Source organism: Gymnodraco acuticeps, unplaced genomic scaffold (genome assembly GCF_902827175.1).
Source record: "Gymnodraco acuticeps unplaced genomic scaffold, fGymAcu1.1, whole genome shotgun sequence".
NCBI classification, from domain to species: Eukaryota; Metazoa; Chordata; class Actinopteri; order Perciformes; family Bathydraconidae; genus Gymnodraco; species Gymnodraco acuticeps.
The window spans coordinates 542563-558960 of record NW_022991177.1 but is presented as its reverse complement, the minus strand read 5'-3'; the positions used below and the strand labels follow the sequence as shown (position 1 = coordinate 558960).

The window sequence follows — 16398 nt, the reverse complement described above, 5'->3', positions numbered from 1 at the left end:
CAGCTGCTTTATTTATGTCTGTATGAAGTTGTTGTGAGTGTGGAGGGAGCAGCTACAGGTTAGCTTAGCCTAATCGATCAGTGCACTACGAAGCCAGTGCTAGACAGTGAACTGTCAACGGGGGGAGCCCCGCCGGTCATTATCGGCCGATATGCACTCATAATAGCTTGATAGGTGCTCTCTATAAAGGCCGATCAGGAGAGCTGGATCTGATCGATATGGACATAAACGTGTTACAGGCTTGGCCTGTCACTTTAAAGGTCCCATGTCATGGCCATTTCCACTGATCATAATTCCCTTGTTGAGGTCTACTAGAATATATTTATATTGTGCAATTTTCCAAACTCACATTGGTTTCTCATACAGCATCTCTGTAAACTACGTGTATTCACTGAATTTCACTCTATGCCTTTAACGGCTCGTTGTAGCTCCAATAGCTCCAGCCCCCACCCTCCCTGTGAGCACAGTTTGCTCTGATTGGTCGGGACGTTGTGAATCGCGCTGAGCTCAGTGGAGGTGTGGTTTCCTTGTTTAGCAACATCGAAACACAGCCAAACTCATCCTGAGCACACACAAAGTCACAGCCTAAGTAAAAACAATAAGTGTGGCTTGATATTGAGTAAGAAAAAGGTTGATAAACACTGTGAGAATGGGTCTGCAGAGAGAATGGGTCTGCAGAGAGAATGGGTCTGCAGAGAGAACGGGTCTGCAGAGAGAATGGGTCTGTAGAGAGAATGGGTCTGCAGAGAGAACGGGTCTGCAGAGAGAATGGGTCTGCAGAGAGAATGGGTCTGCAGAGAGAATGGGTCTGCAGAGAGAATGGGTCTGCAGAGAGAATTTCGCCGCGATCCCAACTGTCTGTTATCAGCCTGCAGCCAGGGAGGAGAAATCAGCAGAGCTGCCTGCACTGAGTGTGTGAGGAAGTCCGTGGATTGGTCAATTTTGACCAATCAGCGGGGGCTTAACGTAACGGCTCCGCGGACGTAACGTAACGGCTCCACGGATTGGTCCATTTGGTTCCGGGTACCGCATGACCGTATCGAGTCATAGCTCTGGGCGTGGTTACTGGCCATTCCTACGTCACAATACCCAGGAAGTAAACAATGGACAATGACGTATCTCCAACGAGGCGTTTTGGGGAGGTATTTTCTGTGTTAGAGTTTTACTCGCTACAGGGTGTACTTTGAGGGTTTTGACTCTGCTCACCGTTTACATGCATAAAAACATTCATAACACACAAGGGGACGGGTAATAACCGGAAAAGCATGACATGGGACCTTTAAGAGTAGCAGCCGCAAGGGGTCGTGGGTTTTTGGAGTGCGTGTGTGTGTGTGTAAAATGTGATGGCCAAGGCGAAGTGCGGAGATATTTAGAGAGAGACGAAAGTATAGAGAAAGTGGTCAGAACTGGAAAAGTAACTAGTCTGTATGTATGCAATACAGTGTCAATGTAACTGATTAGTCTGAAGAATGTGAATAAACGGAGGTTCTTCCCACGGCACCCGAACGCCCCGTTTGCATCCTTTTTCCCCTCGAAATGTCTGGGCAGCTGGTTACCGGCTGACAACGAGCCGAGTCAGAAACCACCGGTGTGTAACCGAAACGACGGTTTCGGTGCCGAGATACCGTTAGTAAAAAGGTAACAAACGCGAGTGAAGTATAACCGGACGCGAGAGAGAGATCAGATCAGCTGCTGAGTCTGACGGAGACACGCAGCTCTGCATGATCACCTGATGCCCCGCCCTCTGTTTAGCGAGCTGACCGGACAGCGCAAAATGCGTACATGAAGCGCTACGTCATGAACGCAAGAAATCATACCCTCGTGGGGGCGCGCTCATGTGATTGGCTTAGAATTGAGGAGACATCTGATTGGCTATAGATAGAAACAATTACAAGTACGAATCGGCTGACCGTCAGGGGAGTCTCAAAAAACCCACACACGAATGCATAGCGATCCGTGCACAGAAAGCGGTTTGTGTTTGCAGGTTCAGAGGATTTAAACGGAAAACAAATATGTGAGGATCAAAAATACATATGTAAAACTTTTTTCTGTATTTGGATTTTATTTATATATGAAACGGAACACATTTGTGTGTGCATTGAAAAACACAAGTGTGGATCCGGAAATACAAGTGTGAATCCTTCTGTGTGTATTATGAGACTATTCTGAGCCCATAGTGATATCCAAGAGCCAAGGAGCACTTGCGGAGAGCTTCCGAGACCTGGAGTTAGCAGGTACAATTGTTTCAAAGAGAACAATAAGTAATGCAATCACCACCATGGCCTGTATGCACGCTCACCACACAAGACTCCATTGATGAAGAAATACTGGGAGAATATAGTCTGGTCAGATGAGTCCAAAACTGAACTCTTTAGGCGCTTTCACACCGCAGTACTTTTCCCACAAAGGCTCATCAGAACTTAGTTCTCATGAACTAAGTACAGATCGCGTTCACACCGGAATAAGTTCCTGGGGAAGGATTAGGCAAATGAAGCCGCTGACGTCACTTCTTCTTCTTCTGCTTTGGGTTTACTGGCAGGCCGCAAACAACTTCAAGGCGTATACTGCCACCCGAAGTCCCCAGAGTTGGGCAAGGCTTCAGTAGAAGCTGCTGGGACTCCCAGCAGCTTCTACTGAAGCCTTCCGAGTAAATCGCCGGAACGCCGACACCTCCTCATCTCTACCGCTCCCATGTTTTTTTTTGTGTTGCCATAAGTTAGTCTCTCTGAGTTTGTGCGCTGGGCTAATGCTAATGCTAATAATGCTAATGCGAGGATAATAAAATGGCGGCTTCACAACACTTTTTGGGAGTTTTACGGGGCGTGGTTTGCATTCCGCCCAGCCAATCAGACATAGGAACCTTTTTCTCCCGCGAAAAGGGGGTAAAAAGGTTCTCATGAACTAATTTTAATTCTGGATTTTTTAGATGTGAACTAGGGATGGGAATTTGAAAGCAAATGTATATTCGAATATTCGACCCACCAAAAAAACGGTTAACCGGTTAACCGAAATGTATATACATGTTCAAATAACTGTAGAAACCAAGTCGAATTTGTCAAATGTATTGAACTGGTGATCACAGTTTGACAGCTATAGGCCTACAGCTTTCATGTGTGGAGGCGATTCACAATCAGCCCAGCTGTAGAGAAGACCCTCTCAGCTGGAACGGAGGTTGCGGGTATAGCAAGGTATAGCATGTATATATAAGTTTAATTTGGCATAGTTTGCACTCTACACCGCACTCACTAACCTGGTCGAAATATTTCCACACATTACTCCTTTTTGACGCCATGTCTGTTGTGTAGGACTCTTCTTAGAGTGTAAATAATTACCGGACTATGACTGGTAAAATATGTTGAATACCGGCAAAACTAAATCTCTCCAGTCAAAATGTCTATGTACTTTGCCGCCACACACGGTTGCCAAGCAGCGCTTATTGTTGTTTAGGCTGGCCACTCATGTGTCGCGAGTGTTGACAGGGGGCGGGCGAGCACACTCATGAACTGTTAGCGCCGGAACCTCGCAACGGCTGCGGAGCGCATTTGCGCCGCATTTGGGCCTAAGATGAGGTTTGAGTCTGCGTGATCTGCGTGTAGGGAGGGGCAGCAGCCATACCATTGGCTAGAACTAGCTAGATCTGATGGATTTGGACATAAACACGAGTGAAGTATAACCGGACGCAAGAGAGAGAGATCAGCACCTGCAGCTCTGCCCGCTGTGAGGGCATTTATAAGGAATCATTCTGTAAACTTTCATTGTTATGCGGATGATACTCAACTATATTTATCAATCAAGCCTGATGAAATTAATCATCTAAATAAAATTCAAGACTGCCTCAAGGACTTAAAAACATGGATGACCTTACATTTTTTTATGTTAAACACGACCAAAACTGAAGTTATTGTACTCGGCCCAAAGAATCTACGAAACAAATTATCTAAGGATATATTAACCATGGATGGCATTAATTTGGCCTCCAGTGAGACTGTAAGGAATCTTGGTGTTATATTTGATCAGGGTTTATCCTTTAACGCCCACATAAAATCAATTTCAAGGACCGCCTACTTCCATCTACGTAACATTGCAAAAATCATGCATATCTTGCCTCAAAACGATGCAGAGAAACTAGTCCATGCATTTGTTACTTCAAGGCTGGATTATTGTAACTCTTTATTATCAGGGTGTACCAAGAAGTCAGTCAAGTCGCTTCAGCTGATTCAAAATGCTGCAGCTCGTGTACTAACCAGAGTTAGGAAAAGGGACCACATTACTCCTGTTCTGGCTGCCTTACACTGGCTCCCTATTGAACACAGGATAGAATTTAAAATTCTTCTTCTCGCCTACAAAGCCCTTAATGGGCAGGCGCCATCTTACCTTAAAGAACTCATTATACCCTACTGTCCTACTCGGGCATTGCGTTCCAAGAATGCAGGGTTGTTGGTTGTTCCTAGAGTCTCTAAAAGTACAATGGGAGCCAGAGCCTTTTCTTATCAAGCTCCACATTTGTGGAATCAGCTTCCAGTTTGTGTTCGGGCGGCAGACACCCTATCCGTTTTTAAGAGTGCGCTTAAGACCTTCCTTTTTGATAAAGCTTATAGTTAGGGCTGATTAGATTCAGCCCCTAGTTTTGCTGATATAGGCTTAGTTTGTGTGGCTTTTTGGTGTCTATATACGCCGGGATCCGGAGTCATGGATGATCCTGCGGTCCTGTGTCCTGGATCGCGAGCCCTGGATCTTGAGTCGTGGCTGTGGTCCTGGATCATAGGTCCTGGATGGATATCCTTGTGGATTCATCTTCCTATTATACACACATGCATTTCCAAACATTTGGACTACCTATGTTGCAAATGTATTATCTTTTCAATTTACACACAGCATCTATTGCACGTCTGTCCGTCCTGGGAGAGGGATCCCTCCTCTGTTGCTCTCCCTGAGGTTTCTCCCATTTTCCCCTTTAAACTGTGGGTTTTCTCCGGAAGTTTTTCCTTGTACGATGTGAGGGTCTAAGGACAGAGGGTGTCGTATTGTCATACTGATATTCTGTAAAAACTGTGAAGACCACTGAGACAAATGTAACATTTGTGATATTGGGCTATATAAATAAACATTGATCGATTGATTGATTGATTGATTGATTGATTGATTGATTGAGGGACCGGTGAGCGGAGCAAAACACACCTTTAGACCTCAACTAACACATTTAACTATGGCACTGACGTATATATACATATACATTGAATTATTCAATTTGATAATATGTAATCAACTTAGACATCACTCCCAAAAAAAAAAAAAATATATATATATATATATTCATAACTCATATTCGAATACATGAATAATTATTCGAATACCTGAATCATTTCGAATATTCAATTAATCGTTCCCATCTCTAGTGTGAACGCAACATTTCGGAACTATATCGGAACTAAAGTGGGAAAAGTACTGCGGTGTGATCGCGCATTTTGGATGCCATAAAACACACCATGTTTGGAGGTCAAATGCCACTGCACATCACGCCAAAAACACCATACCAACGGAGAAGTTTGGAGGTGGGAACATCGTGGTGGGGGTCTGTTTTTCAGCATAGGGCACTGGCAAACTTCTTGAAGGACGGATGAATGGAAAAATTTACAGAGACATTATTGATAAAAATCTGCTGCCATCTCCCAGGATGATGAAGGTGAAACGAATGTGGACATTTCAGCAAGACGATGATCCCAAACACACAGACAAGGAAACTCTCAATTGGTTTCAGAGAAAGAAAGTAAAGCTGCTAGAACGGCCCATCCGATCACCTGACTTGAATCCAATATAAAATCTATGGAAAGAACTAAAGATCGGAGTTAATAGAAAAGGCCCACGGAACCTTTAAGATTTGATGACTGTGTGTGTGGAAGATTGGGCCAAAATCCCACCTGAGCAATACATGAGACGAGTTCCTCCATACAGGAGGCGTCTTGAAGCTGTCATTAAAACAAAGGCTTTTGTACGAAGGATTAAATACATTTCAGTAAGCATGTTCAATACTTTTTCCCTGTGTCATTCCATTTTATTACACATAACTTAATTTCTGAATGTATTTGTTTTGGTTTCTTTGCATGTGTGGATTGCATGGGTTGTTACCGATATCTGGTAAAAATGTAATGTCAATAGCACCTTTAGAAATATATTTACTGAGAAAAATTGTGACATGCTCAATACTTATTGTACCCGCTGTATATACTTGTCTTTTATAAGAGATTAAGTGCTATGGTTACAGCCCTGTATATAGCAACAAACATCAATTAAAAGGACAATTCATATTCATGTGTATTCAGTACGTATGTCAAAAATGTGGCACATTTAACATAGGTATACACTGAACAAAAATATAAATGCAACACTTTTTGCTCCCATTTTTCATGAGATGAACTCAAAGATCTAAAACATTTTCTACATACACAAAATATCCATTTCTCTCAAATATTGTTCACAAATCTGAAAAAATCTGTGATAGTGAGCACTTCTCCTTTGCCGAGATAATCCATCCCACCTCACAGGTGTGGCATATCAAGATGCTGATTAGACAGCATGATTATTGCACAGGTGTGCCTTAGGCTGGCCACAATAAAAGGCCACTCTAAAATGTTCAGTTTTATCACACAGCACAATGCCACAGATGTCGCAAGTTTTGAGGGAGCGTGCAATTGGCATGCTGACAGCAGGAATGTCCACCAGAGCTGTTGCCCGTGAATTGAATGTTCATTTCTCTACCATAAGCCGTCTCCAAAGGCGTTTCAGAGAATTTGGCAGTACATCCAACCGGCCTCACAACCGCAGACCACGTGTAACCACACCAGCCCAGGACCTCCACATCCAGCATGTTCACCTCCAAGATCGTCTGAGACCAGCCACTCGGACAGCTGCTGCAACAATCGGTTTGCATAACCAAAGAATTTCTGCACAAACTGTCAGAAACCGTCTCAGGGAAGCTCATCTGCATGCTCGTCGTCCTCATCGGGGTCTCGACCTGACTCCGGTTCGTCGTCGTAACCAACTTGAGTGGGCAAATGCTCACATTCGATGGCGTCTGGCACGTTGGAGAGGTGTTCTCTTCACGGATGAATCCCGGTTTTCACTGTTCAGGGCAGATGGCAGACAGCGTGTGTGGCGGTTTTCTGATGTCAATGTTGTGAATCGAGTGGCCCATGGTGGTGGTGGGGTTATGGTATGGGCAGGCGTATGTTATGGACGACGAACACAGGTGCATTTTATTGATGGCATTGTGAATGCACAGAGATACCGTGACGAGATCCTAAGGCCCATTGTTGTGCCATTCATCCACGACCATCACCTCATGTTGCAGCATGATAATGCACGGCCCCATGTTGCAAGGATCTGTACACAATTCCTGGAGGCTGAAAACATCCCAGTTCTTGCATGGCCAGCATACTCACCGGACATGTCACCCATTGAGCATGTTTGGGATGCTCTGGATCGGCGTATACGACAGCGTGTTCCAGTTCCTGCCAATATCCAGCAACTTGGCACAGCCATTGAAGAGGAGTGGACCAACATTCCACAGGCCACAATCAACAACCTGATCAACTCTATGCGAAGGAGATGTGTTGCACTGCGTGAGGCAAATGGTGGTCACACCAGATACTGACTGGTTTTCGGACCCCCCCAGACCCCCCCAATAAAGCAAAAGTGTTGCATTTATATTTTTGTTCAGTGTATATACATTTTAGACATGTATGATTTACAACTCTCCACTCATAAATGTGGGCGACTTCCAAAAATACAATGAAACCGCTGTGTGGGTCGAAGTTTGAAAAACTACAATAATATTCACGAGACATTGAGTTACACTTTATCTCTTGATTGATATGACAGTGTCATCACTCGTCATTGTGATCATATAATAAATATAAGTCCCACTGTACCTGCAGCCAGGTTGAAGGTGCGGCCCTTTATGGAACTCTTGGATGGAGAGAACCAGTTTAACACGGAGCCCACCAGAGGCAGCTGTCTCAGAGCCCCCTGCACACAAACAGACAAATATGTGTATCCTTACATGTTCACGCTCACACACTCACACAATCAATTAAACAAGAGGGCAAATAAGGCAATCCTTTCTTACCCCAGACCTAATTCTTTATTATCCAAGTATGAATCCTTACTAATTTAAGGAGTGGAGAACATCTTTGTCATTTAACCCTCCTTTCGTATTTGTTTCTCCCACCTTACTTGGGATTCCCGGTAACATTTGACTCTTACATTAACACAAAAACCCTTAACCTGTTAAGCCCCAAGCCTGTTTTTCAGGTTTCAGGCTCGAAAATGACATTCCCAGAACAAATGACCATATCTTCCCTTCTAAAAGGGTTAAATTAATAATCTTTTTTCTCAAAGTAATGATAAACCTGTGAGTTGGATGTAGAAAATCAGTATCAATATAGATGTTTTTTATTTTAAAGAAAATTCAGATTGAACATGGTAAAAAAAAACTGTAAATTATAGTGTCCGTCCAAAATATATTTTGTACTTATAGTGAAAACTAACCTTGGATGATGGGTTAGTAGACTAAAAGCTTTAGGAATCCAAAGTACAACATATAATAAGTACCCTGTATCAAGATTGATGCAAAACAAGTGATATTTGACCTTTTTAGACAGAAAAACCTCTTCTGGGGCCATTTGGGTGGATTTGACCTATCTCTGGCCCCCCTTGCTCGATTTTGACATGTAGGGTTGCCAACCGTCCCGTATTAGCCGGGACGCCCCATATTTTAGCCAAAAGGGGCGTGTGCCGTACGGGACTTTGTTTGTCCCGGTCTCCCGTGTAAAGGGTAAAATAAAAAATATTTTTCTGTTTGCGCGCAATGCAGTGTGTCTGGCTGCGTGCCTGTGTGTTTGTGTGCTGTATGCGAAGGGCGCTAGGACCGCTCAGTTGACAGGGCAGGCACAATGCTCGCACGTGTGTGTGTACGTGTGTGAGAGTCAGTCAGCTGATTGATGGGATAATGCTGGGAAAATGGTTGGTTGAAGGATAACATTACGTCTAATAATGATGTACCGTGCATGTTCACATCATGTATACTTTGCATTACTTAATACCATTTTTCAAATATTTAATTTTTTAACATTTTGGACAAAATAACCAATTGTACATCGAGGTGCCCAGATGTCCCTAGTGCCCACCTATCCGATTTGAACATGCTGATGTACAATGTGATGTAGTAGCCTAATGCAGGTGTAAGACCATTGTGTTTGTATTGTGTTATAGGTATGCATAGTTTTCTATGCATTTTGCGTTTTTTTTCACAACACGTACCTTTACGGAGCTTTTACGGGAGATCATCTCACCGTAGCTGTCAATCTGATCAAAAGACGTGTTCAATAGCATTAAAACGATAAAAAAACGCGGCTGAATCGGTTGAACCAGGCGGCGCGTGAGGCTCAGGTTTGGGAAGGCTAAATAACTTTTTTTTTCACATAATTTATGCAGAAGTATTATTTTAAGCAACACATTAAGTTGACTAAACACTCAACTCAAATGTAATTCAAGACAGATCCACTCGTGTCTTAGACGGGGCAGTGATATCATAAAACTGTTGTACGCTTTCAAACACTCGGTAGGTATTTTTTAACCAGTTGTTCTATATTCACCTTGCAGGTGCAACTATGTGGCTTGTATCCTGGATTATATGTTTAAGTCATCATGGATGTTTAAAGTTCATATTTGTCTAATATTAGTTCACTTTTCATTAATGAAGTATGACGCTGCGCTGTCCCTATTTGTGATTGGTCAAATGTTGCTAACCCCGCCCCTTTCACGTGAACGCGCTCTCAGCTGGTGAGAGAAACCCTGGCTTGATTTACCGAGTTGATATTAACCAGCGTCGTGGACCGCTTAGCGAGATCTCGTTTGTTAGGGTTAGTTAAGATAACTCAAACATATCCAGGGTCTGTTGAACTGGCTTCGTGGTACAGGGCACAGGTGGCTGCATAGCAGCGCTAATGTCAAAGACACAAACATTATACATTATTAGTGGTGCACGATAATTATTGGCCCGATAATTATCGGTCCGATATTAGGAATTATGACGTCATCCCGATAAACCCGATAAAAGTATTAATAGCCCCGATAATATACAATATATTTTTTGGGTAAAAAAAAGAAAAAAATACTGCGGTGTGGGTGGATTGGGATGAGGGGCGCTTGTTTTTCACTCGGCTCCTCCCATTTTGCCAGTACTGTGGTATTAGTGGTTTAGGAAGAGAGGAGTTTTTCACACCTAACTCATGCCTGGCTGTGACGTAAATGGTGTGCGGCCGTGAAGCCAGGACAGTAAACAAACATGTCGTCGGTAGTATGGGACTATTTCAAAGTTTCAGAGTTAGATAGTTCGCTTGCTATTTGTATTAACAAATGCAATGCAGAAGTTCCACGAGGAGGGAAAAAGGCAACGAGCTATAATACTTCCAACCTGATTAGTCACCTGAAACATCGCCATCGCTACGATGGTGTGTTAAAAGCGTACGAAGACGCCTGCGCTGCTAAACTAGCGGCGAATCCAAAGCCAGCTGCAAAGGCACCGGGGCTTTTACCTATCGATGAGGCTTTTGAAAAAGGCAAGAAGTTTGCCAGAGACGACCCCAGGGTTAGTTTTGTTCATAGTAGTAATGCTCATGTCATTTGCTCACTACTAGTCTTTTTTTTACCACCAGGTGTGCAAAAACTACAGGTACATTTAATATATATATATATTATATTATTATCGGTATCGGTCTTGAGAAGCAGGAAGTTATCAGTATCGGTTTCAAAAAACCAATATCGTGCATCCCTATACATTATATTTTTATTTTACCAGGATGCAGTGACACAAATATTTGGGAAGCCTTCCCTAGCCTACAGCACCCACCGCCCCTGACCATAGGTTGATAATGTATCTGTGGCTTTGAAGCAATAATTCATAATCCATAATTCCATTTTTATGTAAAAATCGAGCAAACATTTTAGCTGCTAATGGTAGCCACCAGAGTGTATGCAGCTTCCGGTTTTGGCTATGCGTCACTCACACTCCTTATTTGTTCATGTGTTGGTGTGTGTAGAACTTCCCCTCGATTCCATTGGCTCTAGCGGTTACGGCCCGTCCACACAGCGGCGTGCGTTGACGCTTGCCGGCGGGCGTGTCTGACACTCGACCAACAACCAATCACATGAATCTCCCGCCCCAGACACACAAGCACGCGGTTTGATTGGCTAGAGCTTGTACTGGCATATGATTCGATTGGCTGACGACGAGGCGTCGAGGCGTCAAAAGTTGAACATTGCTCAACTTTTGAAGCGAGCAACGCCAGCAACGCTCCACGTCGCTTCCCAAAATGCAGTGACGTCACCCCATTCAAAGTGAATGGGCAGAAGCGTTGGAAGCTTCAACGCACGCCGCTGTGTGGACGGGCCGTTATAAAGACAAAATCCACCCAAATGACCCCAGAAGTGGTTTTCTTTTGCTAAATCTCTCTAAAAAGGTCAAATGTCACTTGTTTTGCATCAATCTTGATACAGGGTACTTATTATATGTTTTACTTTGGATTCCTAAAGCTTTTAGTCTACTAACCCATCATCCAAGGGTAGTTTTCACTATAAGTAAAAAAGAATTTTTGGACGGACACTATAATTTACAGTTTTTTACTATGTTCAATCTGAATTTTCTTTAAAATAAAAACATCTATATTGATTCTGATTTTCTTCATCCAACTCACAGGTTTATCATTACTTTGAGAAAAAAGATTATTAATGTAACCCTTTTAGAAGGGAAGATATGGTCATTAGTTCTGGGAATGTCATTTTCGAGCCTGAGACCTGAAAAACAGGCTCAGTGATTAACAGGTTAAAAAAAGGAAAAAAGATCAGTTAACTGAGTTTCTTCCTGTTACATGGATATAAAACATTCATAGTTTATTGAATATTAAGATGCCCTCAGACGCTGTTTCCTGCAGATGACGCATTTTTTCCCCCGGTATCGGGGATGCGGTGTAGAACAGGTTAACACCCTTTAACTACTGGTCACATGAATAACTGCATCGAATATACAAATAATAGACACTGAAAATGTATTCCACATTGACATGGTTGTCGATTTGTAGGTGTATCATTTGATATCTGGGGATAATAGGGTTAACCATGAATTTCCTATGGCGCTCATTTGTGACTGGGAACAGTAACAAAGTTGACTAAACCTCTCAAAATTCAATCAAAGTGGTGATCAGCAAGTTTATAAGTTCAAATCCCTACTGTGGAGGATATCATAAGGCCTTGAGACAATCAGATGTAAAACACAATATTTATGATTGATGAAAGCAGTAAATCGGTCAGATTTGACCTGAACACGACAGGAGGCTTAATAGTTCTTCATTAATTCTAACAACACATCCGTGCACCAGCAGGCGCGCACACACCTCTTCCATGAGTTTCTCCTCGTTGGCCTTCTGCAGCTGCAGTTCCGCCTCCAGGATGCCCTTCCTCACCACCTCCGTCATGTTCTCCAGCAGCTTCAGGAAACATCACAAAAGTCACACACATGATAGACCACGAGGTAAACACACTGTACACACAATCACAATCATCATGTGATTCAATCATCAACAGCAAAAATTATTGTGTATTTAATAGTTCTGAAAATTATGGTGTCACTAGCCGCTTTCACACCAAGTACTTTGCCGTACTTAGTTCCCAGCACTTAGTTCCCAGCACTTAGTACCCCCATGGAACTAAGAGCTGATCACGTTCACACCGGAATAAGTTCCCTGAGGGAAGATTATGCAAATTAAGCTGCTGACGTCACTTCTTCTGCTTTGGGTTTACTGGCAGGCCGCAAACAACTTCACGGCGTATACTGCCATAACGCGTATACTGTATAATCGCCAGAATGCCGACACCTCCTCATCTCCACCGCTCCCATGTTTTTTTTTGTGTTGCCGTATTATTCTCTCTCCGTTGGTGCGCGGGGCTAATGCTAATAATGCAAATGCCAGTAAATACAATGGCGGCTTCAAAAAACTTTTCTGAGTTTTAAGGGGCGTGGTTTGCAATTCGCCCAGCCAATCATAAATTGGAACTTTTTTCTCCCCAGGAAAGTACCACAGCAGGCACTAAAAAGGGGGTAAAAGTTCTCGGAACTAAGTACTCTTATTGGTGTGAACGCAAAATCCCAGGAACTATCGGAACTAAACGGGAAAAGTACGGGGAAAAGAGCCTATTGTGTTATTTTGCTACTGCAGAGCGTAACATATTTATTAATCTTTGATGAGACTTTTTGCAACTACGCCAACCTTCCAGTATTCTATACATTTATATTTATAGCAGTTACCCTTCCGCTCTCCTCTATGTCCCTCCCGAGGGCAGCTACTGTGTCCACCAACTCTGAAACATCCACGTCCTCGGTCACCATGCCAACAAAGATACATTCCTCCTCTGTCCCAAACTCAGGGCCTGTGAGGGGACAGGAGACAGGAAACGAACACACCAAACCAATCAATCTTACTTCACGGAAACATGTACGTCTCACAGGCCTCTGAGATGTGCGAGTGCTCACCAGTGGAAAAGATGATGTCAGAGTCCAGTTCTTGAAGTTTGTTCAGCAGCTCACTGTTGATCTTCTGCAGCTCCTCCTCCCTCCTGCTCTCATCCATCCCCTCAGCCTGAGGCTCGTACCTGCACATCGCAATCAGAATTCATGGGTCACACAGAGGGAACGTTCACATGATGATAGAGACAAAATAAGAACAGTATTTAGTAAAATGAGCACTTTAAAAAATGTGAAATCAAATAATAATTACACATTCCAAGTACAAAAAGGTAAGTAGCAACATTACAACAATTAAATGACAGTAATGAGGAAGTTGCAGCAGGACAGTAGTAAATTCCATAATTACTATTGAATATTGACTGAAATAAGGTCTGTGGTTAATACAAGATGAAGAGATTTTCACATTTATTTCGCACACATCAAATATGTCAGTAAATACCCCACTGGTGCAGGTCTGAAGCTGCTATTTGTCATAAAACAGCTGCTGCTAACAAGTGTCTAAATGAGACTACTAAACAACATCACGCCGAACATTTGCCGCCCTTACAGTAGCTTAGCGCTGGTGTTGTGAAGTCATGTGACTGTGCTGTAGTTTGTTTATAGCCTCACTTATTGAGATTTAATCTACACTATCTACAAAAATCAAAAGTGGTGTGAAAATGTATCATAAATGTATGTTTGCCACAAAGCTTATTTTTTTTATTCCAAAATTATTTGGAACAATCCCATTGTTTTTTGTCGAGGGAGCCCTTGGGATGCTAACTTCTGGGTTGGCGCTAAATATACGTCACCACTGCACGACTATTATGATCCAAACCATACCTCTATGGCAGTGTTTCTCAAACGTTTTCATACCAAGGACCACTTAACCAATAAAAAAACACTCGCGGACCACCTAACGCCACAAATATCCCAAAACACATCGTTTTTCTAGAACAGATTATAAATCGCCTGAAAATGGTACAAACAAGTGACAACATGTGTGACGAAGGTGTTGCGCTGGGCTTTATCATGCAATAGAAAACTTAAGCTCGTTCCATTGCGGAGATATTCCCGCGAGAGTGCGGAAAACTTAAATGTATTTATTTATTTCAAATGTGAAATGTTACCAATATACTCACGGACCACTAGGGGGCGCTCACGGACCACCAGTGGTCCGCGGACCACCGGTGGCCACTCCCAGCCACCCCCCAGCTCCGCCACTGGTTTTCATACGTTTCGGGCAGAAATCATGTATTTGTACCATAGGTCAACATGTCACAACAGTCACAGGACTAGATCAATTCTCAAATCCAACACATTACGAAATATTTAATAAGTATTTTGATATTGCAGGTATACAGTATAATTCAACAGTTTTGCTTTTCTTTCTAAAGCAGCATATTGTGGCTGCTTCACTGAAAATATTAAAGAACATTTAACATATGTTGTAACACAATTTTCCTTGTAATTGCACTTGTCTGGTTAATATTACAGTTAATGTAGTAGTAGTTCATTGCTGGTAATGTGATGCTCATGTTTATATAATACGAAGATTGTTATTACCAATGAAGAAGTTTGTCCTAATAATGTCCAGAAGAGACATGAATTAATGTATCTAAGGTCAAACATGTAAGTGTGTAACTAAACACCTCTCATGATATTTGTAATATGAATGTCAGAAAATAAATTGATGCACTTGATTTTTTGCACTATTTGGGGTTGGGGCACCTGTTGGAGTAGCTTTGGATATCAGCGTCAGATTAATGAATGTGATGCGACAGCAGGCCCTCAAAGCCTCCTCTCTTACCAGACAGCGCCGAGGCCAGGCCAGCTCAGCTGCTCTCGGTACGTGAGCGAGGGCGAGTGTCGGTGGACCTCCTCTCTGAAGTCCTGTCTGAGGCTCATGGTGGAGCACATGGAAGGCACCAGCTCCGACAGCTTCTCCACCAGCTCCTCTGTGTTCTCCTGCTGCGTGCCCAGGACTGGACACAGGCAGAGAACCATGGTGTTGTTTAACCCTTATTACAGTATCTAAGATATCTCAAGGACACTGTGAGTGTGTGGAGGCTACCTGCAGCAGTCAGGAGGGGGCTGAAGCGAACACATGTGCCCTCATCCTCCAGCTCCACCACATCTACTCCACTGGAGGGGACCCACTGAACCAGCTGTTCTCCTAACTACACACAGAGGAATAAACACATCAACTGTGTGGGGTTGCTCATAGTTCAGTTTTAAGAAGAAACACTTTTTTCTGGAGAAAGATTGTTCTGTGAACAGTTGGAAAAATGTTTGCCACGTCTCTTTTTTTTTTGTTAGGGCGTTTGTTGTTGTACTTATTTTGGACACAAGAGCCTGAAGTGCACCACTACCCAATGCTCTAAATAGATGAAGAACTTCTTCAGTCATTATAGTTGTATTGACATATTATTTATTGCAGCTCTAAATAGCATAGGCACATAAATACAAAGAACAGGTTGTGTACTACAGAACTCACCCATCTGTTGAAGGCATCGAGCACCTCCTTCTCCCCCGCACAGAAACCTTCCACTGAACCCCCACTGGATGCTAGTGACATAGAACAGAGGGAAAGTAAGAATACAACAATGTACTTTAAATATTTGTTGCTTGATAGTGACATATTATCCTGGTTCAATCTCAGTAACCCCTGAAATGTTCTATCCGCAGGTCTCGGGGTTACTCTGCACCACGGAACGAGGAGGGGCTGCACTCTTAGGTCAACAGAACCTCCAGAAACCAACATGCTTTTGGGATGACGACACAGCTGATGGGGAACATGTGACTCTGTTGATAACTAGTAAGTGGTCCTTTGAGTTAAT

The 16398-nt window shown here is 43.0% G+C and overlaps 1 protein-coding gene across 4 annotated transcripts in view; it reads right to left on the bottom strand.

The window, feature by feature from the left end:
- The window catches only part of pdxdc1 (pyridoxal-dependent decarboxylase domain containing 1), an 87203-nt gene that overhangs the window by 10631 nt on the left and 60174 nt on the right, over positions 1 to 16398 (bottom strand). For all 4 annotated transcript variants that reach the window (XM_034237664.1, XM_034237665.1, XM_034237667.1 and 1 more), the window contains 7 exons: positions 16056 to 16126; positions 15633 to 15738; positions 15369 to 15543; positions 13586 to 13704; positions 13361 to 13482; positions 12450 to 12542; positions 7929 to 8025 (listed from right to left, as the gene is read on the bottom strand). In XM_034237664.1, the coding sequence (XP_034093555.1) occupies positions 7929 to 8025; positions 12450 to 12542; positions 13361 to 13482; positions 13586 to 13704; positions 15369 to 15543; positions 15633 to 15738; positions 16056 to 16126 (783 nt within the window). The remainder of the gene's footprint in view (positions 1 to 7928; positions 8026 to 12449; positions 12543 to 13360; positions 13483 to 13585; positions 13705 to 15368; positions 15544 to 15632; positions 15739 to 16055; positions 16127 to 16398) is intronic.